This window comes from Leopardus geoffroyi, chromosome A2 (assembly GCF_018350155.1).
Source record: "Leopardus geoffroyi isolate Oge1 chromosome A2, O.geoffroyi_Oge1_pat1.0, whole genome shotgun sequence".
NCBI classification, from domain to species: Eukaryota; Metazoa; Chordata; class Mammalia; order Carnivora; family Felidae; genus Leopardus; species Leopardus geoffroyi.
In genome coordinates, this window is record NC_059331.1 from 98740828 (window position 1) to 98761876 (window position 21049).

Genomic DNA, 21049 nt, shown 5'->3' on the forward strand with positions numbered 1-21049 from the left:
GGAGCCTGTTTCCGATTCTGTGTCTCCCTTTCTCTCTGCCCCTCCCCCGTTCATGCTCTGTCTCTCTCTGTCCCAAAAATAAATAAACGTTGAAAAAAAATTTTTTAAGTACTTAATATGAATGTACATATTGTTCTACAACTTGCTTTAGTCATGTAAGGATATCTTGCTAGCCTTTCCACGCCAGTAAAATACATTTATTGAGTGTTTATGTAGCAGTCCCTCTTCCAAGCACCGGCATATCTATTAATGCATTTAGTTCTCATAACAACGCAATTATTATTGTTATGTTATTATCATGCCCATTTTGCACTTTGGGATTCTGAAGGACAGAGAAGTTAGGGAAATTGCCCAATTCGGTGCCAGAGAGCCACGGTTCTGGATTCTGTTCAAAGAAGACTAACTCCAGATCACTCTCATGGTAACTGTTTCACAGCACCTGAAACACATAAGCCTACCTCTGAATGCAGTGTGGATCAACCCCAAGCCCCATGGGCCCATCTTTTATGATCTTGGAGTGACTGTGAGTGATATGCATATACTGTTCAAGTTTTAAAATGCCACCAAGTGTTTCATGATGTTCAGCATTGTAGCTGATAATAGCGTTATGTGTGATAGTCAAAGGTAGCTCTTTTTTTGAGGAGAAGAATGCACGTAAGAATGCAGAGCAGACCCCATCATCAGGCTGCTCCGTTCCCCTCCTTCCCTTGCCATCTATATCTGATCTGTGGGCAGCATTCCATTTACGTCAAAAATAACGTCAATCTAGTGAAAAAACTGAATGACTCATGGCATTACTGTAGGGAACCAATCACTGTGTAATATGATATATAACATCCTAATTTCACAGAACATTTTTCATAACAGCTGCTAAAATCATAATCAAATCCATTAAATCCTTTTAAAGGATCCAATTCGAAGCAATATTGAAACTAGTCTTAAAATGCAGGTATATTGAGGTGGAGTCCTTCCCACACTTTATGGTTAACCTCTTCATATCTTGTCTGTATTTGTCTATATTTATTAATCCATTTGAGTTTGCTCTTTTTTTGTATTTCTAGCTGCATTTGAGTCAGAGATAGGCTTTTTTTTTTTAAGAGACTAGAGGATCTGAAAAAAGAATAGAAAAAGAGAGATGAAAAGGAAATTTTCCTCTGATTTTTACGGACAGAACTCGATAGATTAGAGAGAAGAGGTAGAGAAAGGACCCAGGGTCTTGGAATTATAAAAGCAGTGTTATGTTATTGATTAAGGTCTCTGCAGAGAGTGAAAAACTGCGAGAGAATGCAGCCACCTAAGCCCTTGCATTCAGGAGCGTGTAACTTAGAAAACGTCGAACCAGTTGGATTTCTTTGGCCACGGTGCCATCCGCAAAACTGACAGCTAATTTTTTGATGTAAGAATTTTATTCCTTTGATATATACAAAGCCAAATAAAATCCCTCAGGGTTTTTTTCTTCCTTCAATATTATATACTTATGGAAATTTGCAGAGTTATCCCCTGACTTGTATTTTTGTTTGGAACATAAAGCAAGACTAAACAATTCGATGAAGGCAAAAGATTACTTGTGAAGTTTACTTTCAGACTGGAAAGTGACCTTCCAGAAGGAGGAGAGGCTTCTGAGGGCTGAGCTCTATCCAATCTCTTCCACAGATTAATTGTGTGATGCAGTTAGTAAACAAGTTAGTAACCTTTGAACCTGGGTTTCTGATCTGGGAAAGAAGACTTGGCTAGAATCCCTAAGTTTCTTCTGAGTTGTAATATTCTGGTTCTTATATGACATGGTAGCCAAAGCTAGCTTCTAGTTACCCAGCCACATAAGTCCTCTACACATTTTCCTTCTGTTCCACATACCTCTTCTAATACTCTTAAGGGGGATGTTAGTGATGTCTTTAGTAGTTGCTTCCTCTCGACCACTTTCTCTCCAGCTTTCTGCTGGCATAAAAGCTGTTGAAGTGAAAGTTCTCCATTCCATCCCATTTTTTTCTGATTCTTTACTTCAAAAAAATGTGTGCTTAGAATGAGATATAAATTGCCGATTCGTAATTCATGAATCACTGTTATAAAGTGACCCCAAGACCTTTGTTTTCAGGTCCTCAAAAATTAATTGGATGCAGGTGTTTGTTGGCCACTTGGATAATGGACATAAGGCACGGTTTTTCCAGCTAACTTTAACAGATGTAATTCCAATAGTTTGCACCTAGTCAGTGCTAGCTGACATTAAAGCAGATATTCCAGATTGCTATCTGGGAGTTGTCTGATACCAGTACCAGGCAAATTGCTGAATAGTAAAGGAGCCAGAAGCCCCAGAATAAATTCTCTACACTCTAAACCCTTCTAAGTAGCTTTCATGTTCCTTTATTTTCTTTGTTCAGTACCTACCGATGGGGCGGCTATTGCAGTCCTAGATGGTGGGTTCTATGTTGAGTGCTCCCGGGCCAGGATTCTATTGCAGAGGGAGCCATTTTACAGCCATTTTACATTTAGAATGAGCTTCCTCCTTGGGTCTTCTTGTCACCAAGTAACTTAAAGCTATTATTAAACCAACCAAATAAATCATCTGAGAAATAATTTTTTTCCTTAGCTTTCAACATGTCCTCCTTTTTATGCTTTCTTAACACATATGTGGAAGATTAATAATAATATTTCATATGTAGCCAATTGGAGAAATGAATTTCCTAGATTAGTCATGTTTTATGTGATTTTACAACCCCAAAACACTGAACATTAAATAAAATCTTTTTCTCGTAGCTTGTTCAACACTAGCTGAATTTGGAGGGCACAGGGTAGTAGCCTGGGGGTCAAGAAACTAGAAAAATCTTGGCTGCTCATCCATCAACTAGCCACGCAGAAGAGGGCAAGTTACTCAAGGTCTCTCAACTACAGGAGAGGACAAAATAAACATCCTCGGCTGCTCTTTTGTGTAGGGCTGTTGTGAAGAACACATGAGCTGGTGTGTGTGACTGTGCTTTGTTGTCATAGAAGGTACAGTCCAAATATGAGATAGATAAACTGTGAAACGTGCTTGTACGCCGATATATCTAATTATATTGTTGCTTTCATCTGGGTGGTGTTTCCATGTTTTATATGTAAACAAGAGCTTGTAAGGTTGATTATCTCCCAATTATCACAACTAATGAACTCTTAATCAGCAGCTGCAAGTTTAGATTCTATTGAAAGGAAGAAATTAAAGTGATCAAGGAGATTATTTTTTCTTCATTGACATGTAAACAATAGACTACTAATTAGAAAATATTTAGCTGTCCTTTATATATACCTGAATGATCTGACTTTTCTGAATATTCACTTTTCTTTCAAATACAGGAAATGAAAAGTCAGAACCTTCTGTAAATATTGTCATTCAAAGGATGTACCTCCTAGGAAAAATAGGTTTAATATTATTTGTTAGAACCATATGCCAGATGCTAAATTCCACATGTAAGAGAGGTATATCCTGAAATGCTTCCTTGTTTTGGTCTTATGATATTTAGAGTACACCTTCATGCTAGTACTATGAAAAGGAATTGCCTCAGGTAATGCTACTGTAAGAAACTGTGTTATCCCATTAATTCCAGTACATATTAATTTTCTACAACTCAGTTATTTGCTTTATTTTTAATAGTTTAAATCCAGAAGCACTTAATTATTAATTCTGTGAACATTATGACTTCATTTAATGACTGCCACTCTAAAAAGATAAAAAAGGATGGATGAGCAAACTACATTATTTCTAAGGAGCAATAACATTCCAGATAAATTCAACCAGAGAAGAGTTTTTCCTCAGCCAGTGCCTACATAGATTTTGATGGATGGGTGACATTTCCTCCTCCCCTTTATAATGGTGACTTTGAGGGGCACCTGGGTGGCTCAGTCGGTTGAGCGTCCTACTTTGGCTAAGGTCATGATCTCACTGTTTGTGAGTTCGGGCCCCGCGTTGGGCTCTGTGATGGCAGCCTGTTTCGGATTCTGTCTCGCTCCCTCACTGCCCCTCCCCTGCTCATGCTCTGTCCTCTCTCTCTTTCAAAAATAAATAAACATTAAAAATTTTTTTAAAAATTTAAAAAGATGATAACTTTGAGTTCTGACTTGGACTCCAGGCAGCAAGATTAGAGGTGGTGAGTTGGCCCACAGAGGATCATGCTGGCTCTTTGGATGTTAGATCTTTTGGTTGCCTTGGTCATCTTTGGTGTTTGTTTCTTCCATTATGCTTTGTACATTTCTCCAAAACCTCACTGATTTATTTCTTACCTGCAGGGTATCAGGCCGGCATGGTTGTCACCTATATTTTGCCTAGTATTACTGATTACCTTGAGATTTTGTTATCAGCATCTGTGGTCTCTTTGTCAATCCTGTCCAAAGGTTCCCCTCACTGGTTATTTTGCAATATTCTTCTCTTAGACTTGAATGAGGCAGTCCCCGAAACAGAGCGCCTGGATTCAAAAGCACTGAAAACCCGAGCCCAGCTCTCTGTGAAGAACAGACGCCAGAGGCCCTCTAGGACACGACTCTATGATAGTGTCAGTTCAACAGATGGGGAAGACAGTCTGGAACGAAAGGTGAGCACCTTTGACCAATTTCTGACTTTGCAGTGCTGAGCTGTATCCTTGTTCCTACAGCTTATTGAAGGTGATGATTTTTCTGCAACCAGATTCTATGCCCTAGATGGAAACAGCTGGAATAGTTCACTGCTTTGTCTCCTAAATTCTTACTCAACTCGTTATATTGTTGTAATTCAAATTCTCTCTGTACTCATTCAATGAACTACCCCAAGGGCATTACCCATTTTGTCATATTCGTGATGGTGCTTTTATATTCAGCTGTTGGTTTCACCTAGTGGGAAATAATGTACAAGTAACTGTTTCTGTATGTCTTAGGATCTGTGTTAGCCACAATGGTAATGTGATGAATTGTTGTAAACTATGCAGTCTCATCTGTAAACCAACAAACATTGGTTTTCAAGGAATTTACTAAAAAAGTTTGGTCTGATTTCAAAGTAAGTATTACATGGAGCTGATGTTCAGCGACATAACCTCCTTTATAATCTCTTATACCAACAGCCTTCAAACAGTTTCTATAACCACACGCACATTACCAAATCACTTCAGCCCAAGGGTTTGAGAACTTCTCCAGAATCAGATTCTGGTGCTCCATCCCTCACTCCAGTGGCAGGCAGTGTGCCCTTCTCGTCTGGCCACATAACTGAATTTCAAGGAGGACCGCTGCACCCAGCACAGGAGCCTTCCTCCTCTACGTGGGGAGACACTTCACTCTCCTCTCCTTCAAAATCTGATCACGATACGGAAGAATCTCCTTGCCACCATCAAGCCACAGTCAAGCAAATATCACAAGAGAAAGGTACTGTTGATTTTTTTGTTGTTTTTGCTTTTGTCTGACTTAGCTAACACCTTGATTTGTGCAGTATAAGGATGGCTTTTTTTCTCATAGTCATAAGCCCTTTGTCTTCTTACAGCTAATAATTAATATTGCTGTTGTGGGATAAGAGCACATGGGTCTCCTATTTGTTTATTTATTTATTTATTTTTTTTCCTGCCTGGTTAGAGTTTTTACTTCTACAGCTCTCCATAAGTTTACTACAGAAGGAAATTCTTCAGGAAGCCTACTAGAGATTTTGTAGAAAAGCAGCCTGGAGTTTCAATAAACATTAACATACACTGGAAAAAAATATATGTGTATGTAATATATATGTAAAAATATATATGTATATAACATATATAAAAATATATATACATACACATATACATATGTACATATATATGAAGCTGAAAGCAGTTATAGGTTTTAAGCCATTAATTGGTTTTTATTTAGAAGAAATCTCCACAGTAGTGATTTATATTGCAAAAATTATGACAGGAAAGCTATAATGGAGGGCGATTAATCAATTAAATTTTAAAATAGGCTCCTAGAATTAACACCAAAACTTCAGTCATGCCAATAGACGTTTGTTGTTTTAATTTATAGAAGTAGAAGTAACGAATTCTCGTTAAACAAGTTACATGATGCAGAGATGTATAAAGAATAGGTTCATTCTTTTCCTACTGCGTCTGATGTGCCCCTTTACAGTAACCAAGTAAATTTGGTCATATTATCTTTCACATCAGAAATACACATAAGTATATATTATGTATATATATGAGTGCGTGTGTGTGTGTGTGTGTGTGTGTATCTGTATGTAGATACAAAAACAAAAGCACTTTTTGGTATGTTTGCATTTTGTTTTGTATGCTTTTGTTCACAAAAATGAATCATACAAGTCACATGACTGCAGTTTTATTTTACATTTAATAGTATTTTCAGAACATCAGCCTAGTGCAACATACACAAATTTAAATGACAAGAGAATTTTCTGTAGTGAGCCTATAATATAACCTAGGCAACCATTTTAATATTGATGGACATTTAGGCTGTATTCTGGAAGATTTCTTTTTGTATATTTACTTGTTTGCTTACCACTGTAAAAAAAAGTTATAACAAGCACCCGTATATTCTTGTATACTGATGCTTTTATTTCCGTAGAGTACATTTTCGAAAGTTGAATTGGTAGTTAGAGTATATTGTATTCAGAGAAAAATGTATAGCTTTAAACTCCTTTATTATTAAAAATAAAGACTGAAAATAAATAAAATAAATATTCAAAATAATAGGAACAGAGCAACCAAAAAACAGAAAAAGAAAGGAGAGGGTAAAAGATATAAGCAGAATTTAATCTTTATTGAAATGAAAAGCCTATTCTTAACCCCCCCTCTCCCCACAAAAATATAGTACAAGTGTAAATTATTCCAGCTAAAGGTGAATAGTCCTTTGGAATGACACATTAAGAAAAATATAGACAAACAAACAAAATAGCATTAGAAAAAAGAAAGGAGATACAAAGATTTTTAAAATTATTTTTTAAAGGTAGTATGCAAACTCAGTACATTTAAAAATCTAGAGAGGGGCACCTGGGTGGCTCAGTTGGTTCAGTGCCTGACTTCAGCTGAGGTCATGATCTCAAGGTTTGCAGGTTCTAGCCCTACGTAGGGCTCTGTTCTGACAGCTCAGAGCCTGGAGCTGTTTTGGATTCTGTGTCTCCCTCTCTCTCTGCCCCTCCCCCGCTCATGCTCTGTCTGTCTCTCTCTCAAAAATAAACATTAAAAAAAATTTTTTAAAAGAAAAATCTAGAGGAAATTGAGTTTCCTACAAAATTGGACTACTCCAATTGGTCTAAGAAGAAAACTTGGATAAACTAATAGTCACAGAAATATGAAATATGTTTTCACAAAAGTTTCCATTTAGAAAGTCACCAGACCCAGGTGGTTTTATAACTGAATTCTACTTAATCTATAAAAAAAAATACGTAGGCTCTATTTTATGCTATGTTATTCCAGGTAGGGTGTTTTTCATTTATTTAAATAGCTGGAGTCCTAAAAACCAGTAAAGACTGTGTGGAAAAAGGAAATCTTATGCATGTTGATTCATTTTAAATATGATGCTAATCAATTGAATACAGGAGTGCAAGTTAATTATATTTCTACAATCAGGTAGCATTGATTCTGAATATGTAAGACTATTTAAACATTAGAAGATCTAACAATGTAAATCATCATACAAGTGTTATAACATTAATAGAAGTTGAGAAGAATTTGATGTAGTTCGTCAGACATTTTCAGTAAAAACTTGTTACAGTAAAAATGGAATTAGAAAAACATTTCTGAATATGATTGGTTACTTACCAGTGATCAGTCACTAAAGAGTGAATCTTAAATCATTTGCACAAAAGTTAGGAATAAGACATGAGTGCTGGGGCACCTGGGTGGTGCAGTCAGTTAAGCGTCCGACTTCAGCCAGGTCACGATCTCGCGGTCTGTGAGTTCGAGCCCCGCGTCAGGCTCTGGGCTGATGGCTCAGAGCCTGGAGCCAGTTTCCAATTCTGTGTCTCCCTCTCTCTCTGCCCCTCCCCCGTTCATGCTCTGTCTCTCTCTGTCCCAAAAATAAATAAACGTTGAAAAAAAAAATTAAAAAAAAAAAAAAAAGACATGAGTGCCAACCATCATCAAGATTTTCAAGTCTGTTTTTGAGAATTTTCTAGTTGCAGGAAGAACAGAACATTAAATAATCAGTATAAAATTGCAACAGAGAAAACAAAAGTATCTTTATTTAAAGATTATATGAATATGCATCTAGAAGATTAAGTGGCCAGATATAAAATAAATATATAAAATCAGTACCTTGATGTGTGTAAGATTGAAGTGTCTTCAACTTACCTTGAAATGCATTTGAAAATTAATGGATTAATGGATGACTAGAGGCTATCTGATAAAGCAATGTGTAGTAAATGGAAATTGGAGGATATATGGTGGATATACATTTATCCACTCTAAAAACTTTTTATCTTTTGAAAAAAATTGAGTGGCAGAAAGATAGGTCATTTTTGTCTACACTGATATAAAGATTTAGAACAGTAGACATTTTGTGGAACGTGATAAGCTGATCCTAAATTTATAAGAAAGGAAAAAAGGCCAGAATACCTGAGACTCTTGAAGAAGAATGAAGTGGAAGATCTGGCTTACCTGATACCTGGAATTATTAAAAAGCCACAGGATTAATTATGCATATTATTTGTACAGAGGTTTACAAACAGATTCAAGAATAGAATAAAGAGCATAGAAGCAGATTACACACAGATACACATTTCAGATATATATGAAGTTATTTTATGAAAACTGCATAAAAAAGGGTGGATCAGTGGAGAAAGAATAGAGTTTTTAATGAGTTTTTCTGGGACAATTGGTTATCCATATTTTTAAAAATTATATTAGACCCCCTCATCTCATACCTTGCAAAAAAATTCATTCAAGGTGGATTTAAGACTTAACTGGAAAATAAGTGGAAAATGGCAAACTTTAAAACTATTAAACAGATTTTTAAAATGTTGATTTATTTTTGAGAGAGAGAGAGCAGGGAGAGGCAGAGACAGAGGGAGACAAAGAATCCCAACAGGATCTGCACTGTCAGTGCAGCACCCAGCATGGAGTTCGAACCCACGAACCATGAGATCGTGGCCTGAGCCAAGATCAAGACGTCGGACACATGGCAACTGAGCCATGCAGGTGCCCCCAAACTATAAAACTTTTAAAAAAAACTGTATGGAATATTTTTGTGACTTAAGGGTAGGGAAAGATTTCTTAAACAATATACAAAGTGGGGGGGGGGGAGAAACATATATAAAAGATTGATAACATCAGATGATAGTAAAATTAGGAACTTCTATTTCTCAAAGACATAACAAAGAATCCCACAAAATTGGAGAAGATATTTGCTCCCTGTGTAACTAATGTAGAAGTAGTATCTAGATTATATAAATAACTTGTATAAATCACTAAGAAAGAAATAACACAAGAGAAAATATATAATGTCCTGAACAGGCATTTCTTAGAAAATGAAAACCAAAAGGCCAAGATATGTATGAAAGTTGTTCAATGGGTATTAGTAATCAGGAAAGTATGAAATAAACCAGATGAGATACCATTTTATACCTACCAGTTTGCCATAAATATTAAAAGTCTGATGTTACCAAATACTAGAAAATATGTGAAACAACCAGAGACTAAATAGTGCTGGTGGAATGTAAACTGAGGCAAGCTCTTTGGAAACCATTTGGCATTTACCTAGTAAAGTTGAAAATGTGCATGCCCTATGACCCATCCAGGGTTTATATAGCCTACACTTGCCTACTAAGAATCATGTACAAGAGTATTCAGAGCAGCCCTACTGTGTGATAACAAAACCTGAGAAAACCTGAAAACTGGTAAGTACTGGAATAATCACTAGTAAGAAAAGTTAAATGAACTATAGTATATTCATATGATGAATCTGTACAGCAACGAAAATTTGAATAAACCACACTGAAACGTAATACCAGGGCTGAATCTCTGGAACAAGACATTGAGAGGATAAACCAAATACCATAGGTATTATATTGCAAGGTCTTATATTGCAAGGGACCTAATACCATAGGTATTACAGAATACCTATGATTTTATTTCTATAATGCTAAAAAAAATTAGTGGATTACTTAGAGATATTAACAAAATGTGCAGGTTATAAGTGGGAATGACAAAGTCAGTTACTTGGTGAGGAGTGTCCAGGAACTGAAGGACATAATTCATAAGTATAAACTAGGTGGCGGGGGGGGGGGGGGAATAAATGAAATGGGTGTTTTTTAATTGGTTTTTCTTTATACTCCACAACTATCTTATAAATATTCTTGGTTACAGTAGTCAATATGCATAATAAAAGATCCCATATAGAAAGTTAATTGATAGACGTTAATACACAGTTACCTTCAAAGAGTTCTTGAAAGGTCAAAAATAGGCAAAAGAAATAGTTTCTTGAAGAGAAAATTCACATGACTTATAGAAAAAGATGATCAGAGAAACGATCATTTAGATTAAATACCCATCGGATTGCCAAAACTTTTAAAGAATTCCACCAACCAATGTCAGCCGTGGTGTGGGATACATTGCAGGTGTCATTGTACATCACCACGTTTTTGAAAAGTGCATACTCATCTGTCTCTCCCAAATCAAAAATTGTAATCTTTCTAAAAATACATCATGAACATAGAAATACATTTGATTTGGGAGGCTCAACCTGTTATAACTCTTGGTAAGCACCAGAGCTTTATTCCTGATATTTTCCTCCCTGGTTTCCTTTCCTGAACCTATCGACTGCTAGAATTATCTTCCACAGACTAGTCCTAAGCACAGCTCTTCTAGAAGTTTTGGGGTAAAAAAATGGAGTACTTAGAAAGTAAAAAAATACCAGTAGAGGCAAAAGAAAATAGGTTGATCCTGCTAATTCATCATCAAAGGTAGTTCTCAAGTTGGTGGAGGGCTTGCATGGTGATTTTGGCCTACTTTCAAAAGAATTAAAGACTTCAAAAACTCTCACTAATTAACTTAAACTGTGGATTATAATGGCACTTTTACAGATACACTCTTGTGGCAATACCATCTCTTTAGAAAACTGCATATAGACCGTAATTGAAGACCATAAGAAGACAAAACAGCAGACGCATATATTTTGGGGCAATAGGTTAATACTTTTGGTCTACTGTTTATCAGACATCACTGGTTATCTGTAAGAACTTACATTATAGTCAGGGAGTATGGATCACTCACACATGAAATAGGACTCCTAAATTTTTTTGTGGCTAAATATTATTTAGATTATTTCTTTTATTTCTAATTTATTATGATTCTTTGAACTCAGCAGATGTTTCCTTTCAGATGGGAGGAGGAGAACATGGATTTAGATTGTGCTCCACAGTCCACTAGCAGTAATGTAGGATTAAAATGTGAGAATTCCATCCTTTCCCGAATGCCTCCCTGGTCTGCTGCTCTCTCTTCTTTGGGATTAAGCTCTCAGGTCAGGAAACAAGATGGGAGGTGGGTAGCTTCTTCTCCAGAGGCCAAGTACTTGGGCTTCCCTCGAAGCCTTCCTGGGCTGAAGGTGCTTCTGCATAACAAGGAAGAAACAGTTCATTGAACTTTGATAAAGTAGTAATTTTATAAATAGTCAGTTACTAGTACAATAACCACTGTTAGATACTATGAGCAGATAAAAGCGGTGAGTCAGATTTTTTTGTTCCCCTGATAAAAAATTTCCAACCTTCTGTGTTCATTGACATTCATCCATTCATTTATGTGTTTATTAAACAAATAGTTATTGAGCAGCTACTCTGTGTCAGGCATTGTGCTAACGGCTGAATATACAATAATTAACAAGATTCCATCTTTTCCCTCAAGGAGTTTGCAGACGAGATAGAGATAGAGATAGAGATAGAGATAGAGATAGAGATAGAGAGATAGCGATCTTATTAGTTTGTGTTATGACAGATCCTGTCTCTGACACCCCACAATCATCACCTTCAGTGTCACCTTCAGGGCCTGGGAAGGCCCTATTCTCTCCTGCCTTCCCCTCTCAGGCTCTGTTATACCTGGAAAGATGTCAAAGAGACCATCAGTTAGCTGACTCTCAGCCTATTACCAGTTGGTACCTTGAAAGTCAAAGGTCTAGTCTTCAGCTTTCTAAGTCCAGAAACTTAATAACACATTCAGATTTAATCAAGTTCAGAGTGACTGATTCTTGCTGTTCTAGCTTAGAAAACACTTATTTCTAGACCAGAATACTAATTTTCTGATTTACTTTGGGAGGTACAGCTGACATAATAACCAACATTATTCATATGTTCTGTTCTCTCTCCCCTGCTTGGTAGGTTCATAAATCAGAAAGTTGCTCAGTGAGCATAAAATGAGAGTAAAGTTAACTGGATGTGTATACGGAATATGCTCATTAGACGAGGCTGACTGATGAATGGCCTATTTCACCGCAGTGCCACTGTTACTTAAGCATTTTTGTGTCCCTCCAGGACTCTCCCTCCCCACTTCCCAAGAAACGGACCTCAGTATCATTAAAATGTTATGACATTGCAGGGGCTGATACAATGTGGATTATCAGAGTGGGATCTACCTTTGTTGTCCTCAAAATCCAATTTGAGGAATAACATTCTGTAAAATTCTTAAGTCCCTTGCAATATAAGACTAATCTATTTAGAGCTGAACTCAACAGAGGTTAGGTATGGTTAACCCAATTTCCCTCCGTGTGTGTGTGTGTGTGTGTGTGTGTGTGTTCACATGTGAGGTTCTTACAACTCATTGGCTCATCAGAAAAAGAACTAGAATGAGGTTCGGCAAGACCTCAGGTCTACATTCTTACGTAACTTTCTAATCCTGGGAAATCGTGTTCTTCTTCAAACCCATATTAAATCTCACCTCCTTTAGTGGACTCTTAGTATACTCTCCCCATTTCCGGGCACAGTGAATTATTCACTTCTCTCTGATCCCACAGAAATTTTCACACTGTTACCTGTGCTTCTATCACTTTGTGTATGATAAGTAACCTAGTTGTCAAGGATGAGCCAGTTTTCTCATTCATCTTTTTCATCTTTGTGTTCTTGGCCCCCATCAAAGAGTGTGGCATATAATTGATGCTTCATAAGTTTCTTGAAAAAATTAACAGGCATGCCTCTCCAGATAACCAATGCAGGTTATCAAACCAAAGCTGGTCCCCACCTGTTTTTATAAATAAAGTCTTGTTGGAACACAGCCATACTCATTTGGCTATATACTGTCTACTCTGATGCTACAATAAGCAGAGTTGAGCATTTGTGACAAATACTGTATAGCCCAAAACCTAAAATTTTTGCTATCTGGCCCTTTACAGAAAAAGCATACTGACCCCTGGTCTGGGCCTTTATGTGCTTCTACTCATCATTGCTGTATAAACTCTGAAAATATCTTAGTCTCTGGTTGCCATTTAGCTAGATTTTTTTTAAGTAATATGCCATTTTGTTTGGTCTATTAATTTACTGCAAGGTAATAATTAAGTTGCAGCTGTATTTCACTACAGTTTCAAGGCTAACAACGTGCTGGAATTATTGAACAACTAATTGAAGTTGGATGTTTTCTAAATTATGTCAACACCACATTCACAAATCATCACTTTGTTGTATTTGAGGGACCTCAGTGGAAAATAGGGTATGGAGAGTCCCCATTGTAACTAGATAAATGATAAACATCTATCCCCACTTCAGTTAAAGCAAGAGGAAGCATAAGATTATTTGCAGAGATTTGTAAAACAAGTTATATGACAGTAGAAAGCATGAAAATATTTTCCTCATGCTCATTCTTTGAGTAGCCTAATAATAACATTTTGGTCTCTAAACTTCCATAACAATGGGCTTTTGTTCAGATAAGGTTAAAAAGAATAAATTAAGCACTATCAGTTTTCTACTTGTGATTTCTAGAGGTTATTATTCAAAGTGTATATAGGCCTGTTAGCATATTGCCTGACACAGAACATGCCTTCAAAAATATTTGCTGAATTGGGGTGCCTGGGTGGTTCAGTATGTGAGGTGTCCAACTCTTGATTTTGGCTCAGGTCATGATCCCATGGTTTGAGGGCTCCACACTGACAGTGCAGAGCCTGCTTAGGATTCTCTCTCTCTATCCGTCCCTCCTCCCCCCCGCAAAAAAAAAAAAAAATAAATAAAATAAACTTAAAAAAAAAAGTTGGCTGAATTAATGTCCTGGCAAGTAGAACCTGGCTTTGCAAAATCTTTACAGGATTCATTTATTATTGATATAATGCATTAGGCTCTTATACATGTAGAAATTATAAATTTTATCATTGGTGAGAGGAGGGGCCAGGTTACATCTAGCTGAGATTGGTAAATAAGACGTGACAAGGAATGTACAATTAGAGTGAGCATTGAACAATTTGGGTGGGGCGAGGGGAAGGATGGGAAAGGAAGGCAGATAAGGCAGGGCAGTGGCATTAGCAGAGACAGGCACACAGGAGATGGCTTGAAAGGAATGGGGCTGCCCCAGCCTGCCTGAAGCAGTTTGTTTATGCAGTGTAGATGATTGCAATTGAATTGAACAGGAAGGTTAAGTCATTAGCTGTAGGATTTAAGTGCTGTAGATACCTCTCTATATTACTAGGCAACCACAGATGTTTGAACAGAGGGATAAAAAGGAAAAGACATTAGGTGTGGGCAAGATGAGTCAAGAGACCCTGGGAGGGATAACCTCTAAAGAGGAACAATAGACAATGGCAGAAAAGGGCCATGCAAGAACTCCTGAAGTGTAAGTTGCCCAGACACAGGGGAAGAAAGTGAGGAGGACAAAACTGATCACAGGGTTTCTAGCCTCCGAAAATATGGCCCTGTCATCAATAGAAAATAAGGAATCAGAAATATTATGGGAGGAAGACAATGAACTCTTTTTTTTTTTTTTTTTTTAATAAAGAAGGTCAGGAGAGAAGCTCGTCTGGAGGAGCAGCTTTGGGAGTCCCCAGAGGAAAGGAAGAGGGAGTCAGGACTCTGACTGCAGTGAGAGGAAGGAGAATGCAGCACAAGACAAGAAAGAAAGGCCTTAGCATGTAGCCATGGGGAGATCATTTACTACCTTTAAGAATGAAGGCAAGGTTGCCAAAGTGTAAAGCTGCCGTGCCCAACCTGAGGGCTCAGACTTCCGATTGCTCTTGAAGGTAGTATTGGAGAGATTTCAAAAAGCCTGATGGAAATTTTACATAAACCTGAATCAATAAACAAAAACAAAATTGCTTTTTTTTTTTTCTTTTCCTGAAATCCAGCCAATCCAGTGTCGGTTTTTATGTAGACTGGAAGTCCTAATATGCATTAAAGATGTATTTGATTGATTTAAAACAGGGAAGTGCATTATTACTTAATCTTGCCTCTTCAGCCTTGTGAAAGCCTTCATTTAAGTGTTCCTTGGAACACAGTTTGGCAAATGTGTGAGATAATGACATGAGGTTGCCTAGCAGCAGGCTCTGTAATGGGCAGAATCAGGCTTTTAGTCCCAAGATGCCCAAATAACTGCAACACTAATAGGTTACAGAGTGTTTCCATGTACATCGTCTCATCTGGTCCTCTCACTACTCGTTAAAACATCTCCCAGCTACCTCTAATTCAGAAAATAATTAGGCAGTCTCCTTTTAAACTTTGCACAGTCCTAGCCATTAAGAGTCGCCTTAGGATTGATCTGAAGGAATCTGGCACCTTTTTTTTTTTTTCCTTTGGCTTCTATTAAGAAAATCGAAATCCTACTTTTTAAAAATTCTATGTCCATTAGCAAAATCACCTCAGAAGGTATTTGTGCCATGACCATGGAGTTTCTTTATGTGTGTATCTCACATCTGTGGCTATTTAATCCCGTTACCCTGGGTGATGATGCAAATATTCATAATAAATATTTGAGACAAGAAGTGGATTTTGATGTGGACATATCTCTGACTCTTCTGTTCCATTAAGTACATTCCAAGGAATTATTGTAATCTAAGGATCATTAAAAATATGAAGAGCTCATTGCTAAAAATCTTGAGAGTTTGTAAACATCTTGTGCTTCTTTAAGAGCTTTGAATGTAGACTCCTAAATAAAAACTGTGTGTGCACTTCATGTTTTGTGTGTGTGTTTAGAAATTTCTCCTGAAATACAACTATAAGCAAAATTAATTAGCAAGGTTAATTAAACACTTCTGTAGGAGCACTTTTCTGTCTATACTCCATACCAGAAAATTGCTGGAATATTTTTAATTTTACAAATTTAGAGACAGACACCAACAGACAATTAGGAAAGAGTAGTTTCACACACCAATATGCATCAAATTTAAAACACCCTTTGTTAGTCATCTCAGATGACTGGATGTGCTAAAACTTAACACTGAACAACATCCTTTGCTAAATAGTTCCAGATAGAGCCTTATGAATTATCTACTATGTTTAAGGAGGAATAAATGCCACCCATGGAATCTAGCTCCTACGTTTGACATTGAACGCCATTCTCAAAGCCTCTCCTCTGATTGGTTTTTGGCATCATTTTGAGTATTCCCATCCCCCAGCAGCTGCTGCCCTTGAGAGCCGGCATAACTCAAAGAGGCAAAGATCATTCAGCTTCAAACACTGAGGAAATTTTGGCATCTTCCTCATCATAGGAGACCAGCCAAGTGCTCCAACCCAGCTTCTAAGAGAAGCCTTTCAAAGATATAAATGTTTTATAGCTGAGCCCCAGCTTAAAAAGTCTCCCCCATGATCTGCCCTCCTCAGTTCCAGAACTGGCCACAGGCCATTAGCAAGGGAGAAACCAGAAAGGAAGGCTTTGACTCTCACTTTCTCCCTGAATCTCCCAGACTCTCAGGCCTGACTTTCTGTACTGGACTTGGGAGAAAAGGGGGAAGTGGTCTGGGTTCCTGTCAGAAGGCACCGAAACCCAAAGGCAGGAAAGGTATGAAGCTCAGAGCCCAGGCATTATTTCTTTTTTAAAGTTTATTTATTTATTTATTTTGAGAGAGAGAGAGAGAGAGAGAGGGCTCATGTGCGCCCTTGTGCATGAGGTGGGGTGGGATAGAGACAGAGGGAGAGAGAGAATCCCAAGCAGGCTCTGTACTGTCAGCATGGAGCCCAACATGAGACTCTATCTCATGAACTGTGAGATCATGACCTAAGCTGAAATCAAGAGTCAACACTTAACCAACTGAGCCACCCAAGTGCCCCCAGAGCCTGGACATTTGAAACAGAGTTGAAGCCAGAGAAGGAACAAAAGGAAAGTCATGTCAGTCCCCTGCTTTGAATGTAAAGAATTATGGGTGCCTGGGTGGCTCAGTTGGTTAAGCGTCTGACTCTTGATTTCAGCTTAGGTCATGATCTCGAGGTTCGTCAGATCAGGCCCCATGTTGGGCTCTGTGCTGACAGCACAGGGCTTGCTTGGGATTCTCTCTCTCCCTTTCTTTCTGCCTCTCCCCCCACTTGCGTGCTCTCTCTCTCTCTCTCTCTCAAATAAACTTAAAAAAAAGAATTATTTGATAGTGTTTATTCTTGCTTACTTTGTTCATTCCAATATATCTGAAGCCAAAACTCTTTGTGATGAGTGTTGGGCTTCTGTCCAGCAGGACCTCTCCTGGCTTAACAGAATGTTCCTCAACATAGCTGTGTTTCCTCTGGCTTTAAAAAAAAAAAAAAAAGGCATACATTATTTTCTTTTATACTTTGGAATTGGGGTAAACTCCTTAGATTCCGAGATGCACTGACTTTTGACTCATACCCTAAAAAAATAATATTAATTGGTCTTGTTCACATGTGTGTGTATCCTAGATGGTGCCAAAGATCCCAAATCACTAAGGGCATCCAGTTCACTGGTGGTGCAAGGAGGAAAAATTAAGCGCAAGTTTGTGGATCTGGGGTAAGCATTTCATGATGTAACACACAAACCCTCTGTGAAGGAAGGATTAAAAGAGAAAAATGTCAGTTTCCCCTTTCTGACTTTGTGCTGTCGTTATAGGGCACCTTTGCGAAGGAATTCCAACAAGGGAAAGAAATGGAAAGAAAAAGAAGCCAATAGGTTTTCTCCAGGTAGCAGGTATGGGTGGGTGATCTACACTTTCTGGCCCCCTCCCATTGTTCACCAAAATCAGTGGTCAGTATCCATGAGCTGAGGCAATCTACCAAGAAGTGAGATGAAAGAGAAATTGTACAATCAGCTTGTTTTTGTCTTGCCCCAGTTATAGCCTACACTGGCTTTGGGAATATCCACTGGCTTAGTTGCAGAATTATAGTCACATGTGCAGTTTCGGTAAATGTTTATCTAAATACAGCATCAATGTGATATGTCAACTGGGCACATTTCAGGTTTTTTGCCTGGCTACCCACAGTACTAGCGTCCTGTTTTTGTTAAGTCTGAAAGGGTAATTTTACATTTAAGAACCTTGTTGGCTTTCAAGACTGTTCTGTCCCCATGCATGAAAGAAAGACCCTCGTCTCTTGCTGGACTTAGCTGTTTAGTTGATTTTTTTTTCAGGCCCTACCAACTCTGCTTATTGTTCAATAAAGACTTCCCTGTAGAGCAGTAAGCTTTATACTGCATGCTGTCAACTTTTAACTTCAGATTTGTATCAGGAGACAATAAAGCATGGAGCTTGACTGCCTGGGTTTGGATAAGAGCTCTCTGAGTTATCACCTTTAAAATCTTGGACAAGTTATTTAACCCGTTTGCCTCCACTTCCTCATGTGAAGTAAGGGTAAATAACAGTAGCTACCTAATTACTGTAGTGTAAGGATTAAATGAGTTTTCATACAAAGCATTTAAAATGCCTCTCTCTCTGTCCCCCTCCTGCTCGCACTGTCTGTCTCTCTCAAAAATAAACATTAAAAAAAAATTTAAGGGGCGCCTGGGTGGCTCAGTCGGTTGAGAGCCCGACTTCGGTTCAGGTCATGATCTCACGGTTCATGGGTTCGAGTCCTGCATGGGGCTCTGTGCTGACAGCTCAGAGCCTGGAGCCTGCTTCCGATACTGTCTCCCTCTCTCTCTGCCCCTCCCCTGCTTGTGCTCTGTCTCTCCCTTTCTCAAAAATAAATAAACATTAAAAAAATTAAAAAAAAAAAATTTTAAACTCTCTCCACCCCTCTCCTACTTGCACTCTGTCTCTCTCAAAAATAAACATTAAAAAAAAGTGGGGGAGGCACCTGGGTGGCACAGTAGGTTGAGCATCCAACTTCGGCTCAGGTCATGATCTCACAGTTCGTGGGTTCAAGCCCCGTGTCGGGCTCTACGCTGGCAGCTCAGAGCCTGGAGCCTGCTTCGGATTCTGTGTCTCCCTCTCTCTCTGCCCCTCTCCCACTCACACTCTGTCTGTCTCTCTCAAAAATAAACATTAAAAAAATTAAAAAATAAATAAAATGGTACCTGGCACATAGGTATTTAAAGCTAATAATAAAGATAACAATTTTCTATAATTATTATTTGCAAGTTACAAAGCAGTTTTACATTTATCACTTTATTTGGTCCTTATAAAAAGATTGGGAGGGCAGATAATAAATAATACCATACTGTATTAAGAATTTCACCTTCATAGCATTTAATTGATTTGCCCACAATTGTGCAGTGGGCAATTAATGCAACAGGACTTGTGCTTCCTGTCGAGATGTCTTTCCAACACAACGCCTCACCTCCAGTTATTTATGTATCTAATGATGTGTAAATTTCTTTATGAAATTTGGGGATCATCTCATTATTGTAGACTAAGTAGGAAACAGAATGCTAACAATAAAAAATCGTAAAATCACTTGGGGACCACTTTCCTGTTTTATAGGTTGTCCTCCACTCTTTCTTTTTTTTTTTTTTTTCCTTTTCCTGGCATACAACTTGGTGAGAAATTGTACCTTCTTCCTGGGATTCTGGGACAGGGTGGGGGATGAGAAGAGAGAATTCCCAAATTAATTGTGTTAGTCCATTGTTGTTTTGTTTGTTTGTTTTTAACTTTGTGCACTGGAGAAAGGATAAAAAGTTCTGTTTACATTGAGGACCCCAGTCTCAGGAAAAATAAGTCAATGATACAACACAAAAGCAATTTAACTTCATGTGGCTTCAGAGTAAGAAATATAAAATAGTCTACTATGTGCCTTAAAATTAAGTTTAGAAAACTATAAATATACTCAGGATTAAAAAAAAAGGCAATAAATAATGAAACTATTTCAGGGAGAGAGAGATGCCAAGATACACAACGGGAAAGAAGCTGGGACACCTCTCTGGTAACACTGCAGTCCTTTTGGTCCCTGGACTTCTGAGACAGTCACTACCTGTCACCTTCAGGCTCTACCCTAAAAGGGATGTAAGTGAGGCATCCAGTAGTGGGGAGAAGGTTTGACTCAATTTCATCATAGTGGCCAGCGGGTATCACCCCCTTGTACAGAGTGAACAGCAAGCAAATCTTGATTCTGTTGGTGAGTGCTCACCTTTCTCTAGGCAAACCGCAGGGAGTCAAGGGTGGGCTATCCCTACAGCTAATGCCAGCGTTTGCACCAGCAGCCGGCCAGCTCTGTTTTTAAAATATTAACTCTGGAGTCTTTCTGCTTCAGTGGTCACAAGTATTTACACACATACCAATGCTACAAAATCGTTTTCAATTAGAATCATAAATGTACAATTATCTGTAATTATAGAAAAGTTTTGACAAGACTGACAGGAATTCATAGAGTTGAAATCCTGAAAGAACAAGGGAAGAAGAGGGACTTTTTCTGTGTCACATAAATGACTTTTTGAGCTGTCACAGTAATTGGTTAACGCTAATCAAATCTAATGACAGTCTGTGTTCTCCTATAGAGATTGATGATGGGCCCAGAACCTTTTAAAACATATGGCAGGAAGCAGAGTTACTGCCCTGTACGAGCTTAATGCATTGAGTTGGTTTCATGGGGCCCCTGCAGGTAGGTAGCTGATAAGCACCGTGAGCTGCAGGGTCCCCTTCCAGCTATGGAGGACTGGGAATAAACTCATCACCTCCATGCAGCATTCTCAGAAAAATGAGGGAATGATTCATGGATTGAGTTTGTAATCTTATCTCTTAGGCTTTTCATTATTAGGCTGTAAAAATCTGATGAGGTCATTCAATCAGTTATAGCCTGAGGCTGTCGGAC

The 21049-nt window shown here is 38.1% G+C and overlaps 1 protein-coding gene across 15 annotated transcripts in view; it reads left to right on the top strand.

The window, feature by feature from the left end:
• Positions 1–21049, top strand: part of PPP1R9A (protein phosphatase 1 regulatory subunit 9A) — a 330692-nt gene that overhangs the window by 288330 nt on the left and 21313 nt on the right. For 10 of the 15 annotated variants that reach the window (XM_045494829.1, XM_045494827.1, XM_045494835.1 and 7 more), the window contains 4 exons: positions 4399–4556; positions 5058–5355; positions 17732–17819; positions 17919–17996. In XM_045494829.1, the coding sequence (XP_045350785.1) occupies positions 4399–4556; positions 5058–5355; positions 17732–17819; positions 17919–17996 (622 nt within the window). Of the gene's footprint in view, positions 1–4398; positions 4557–5057; positions 5356–17731; positions 17820–17918; positions 17997–20111; positions 20774–21049 lie in introns of those variants that run through there. The other 5 variants (XM_045494837.1, XM_045494839.1, XM_045494840.1 and 2 more) reach the window with 3 other exon arrangements.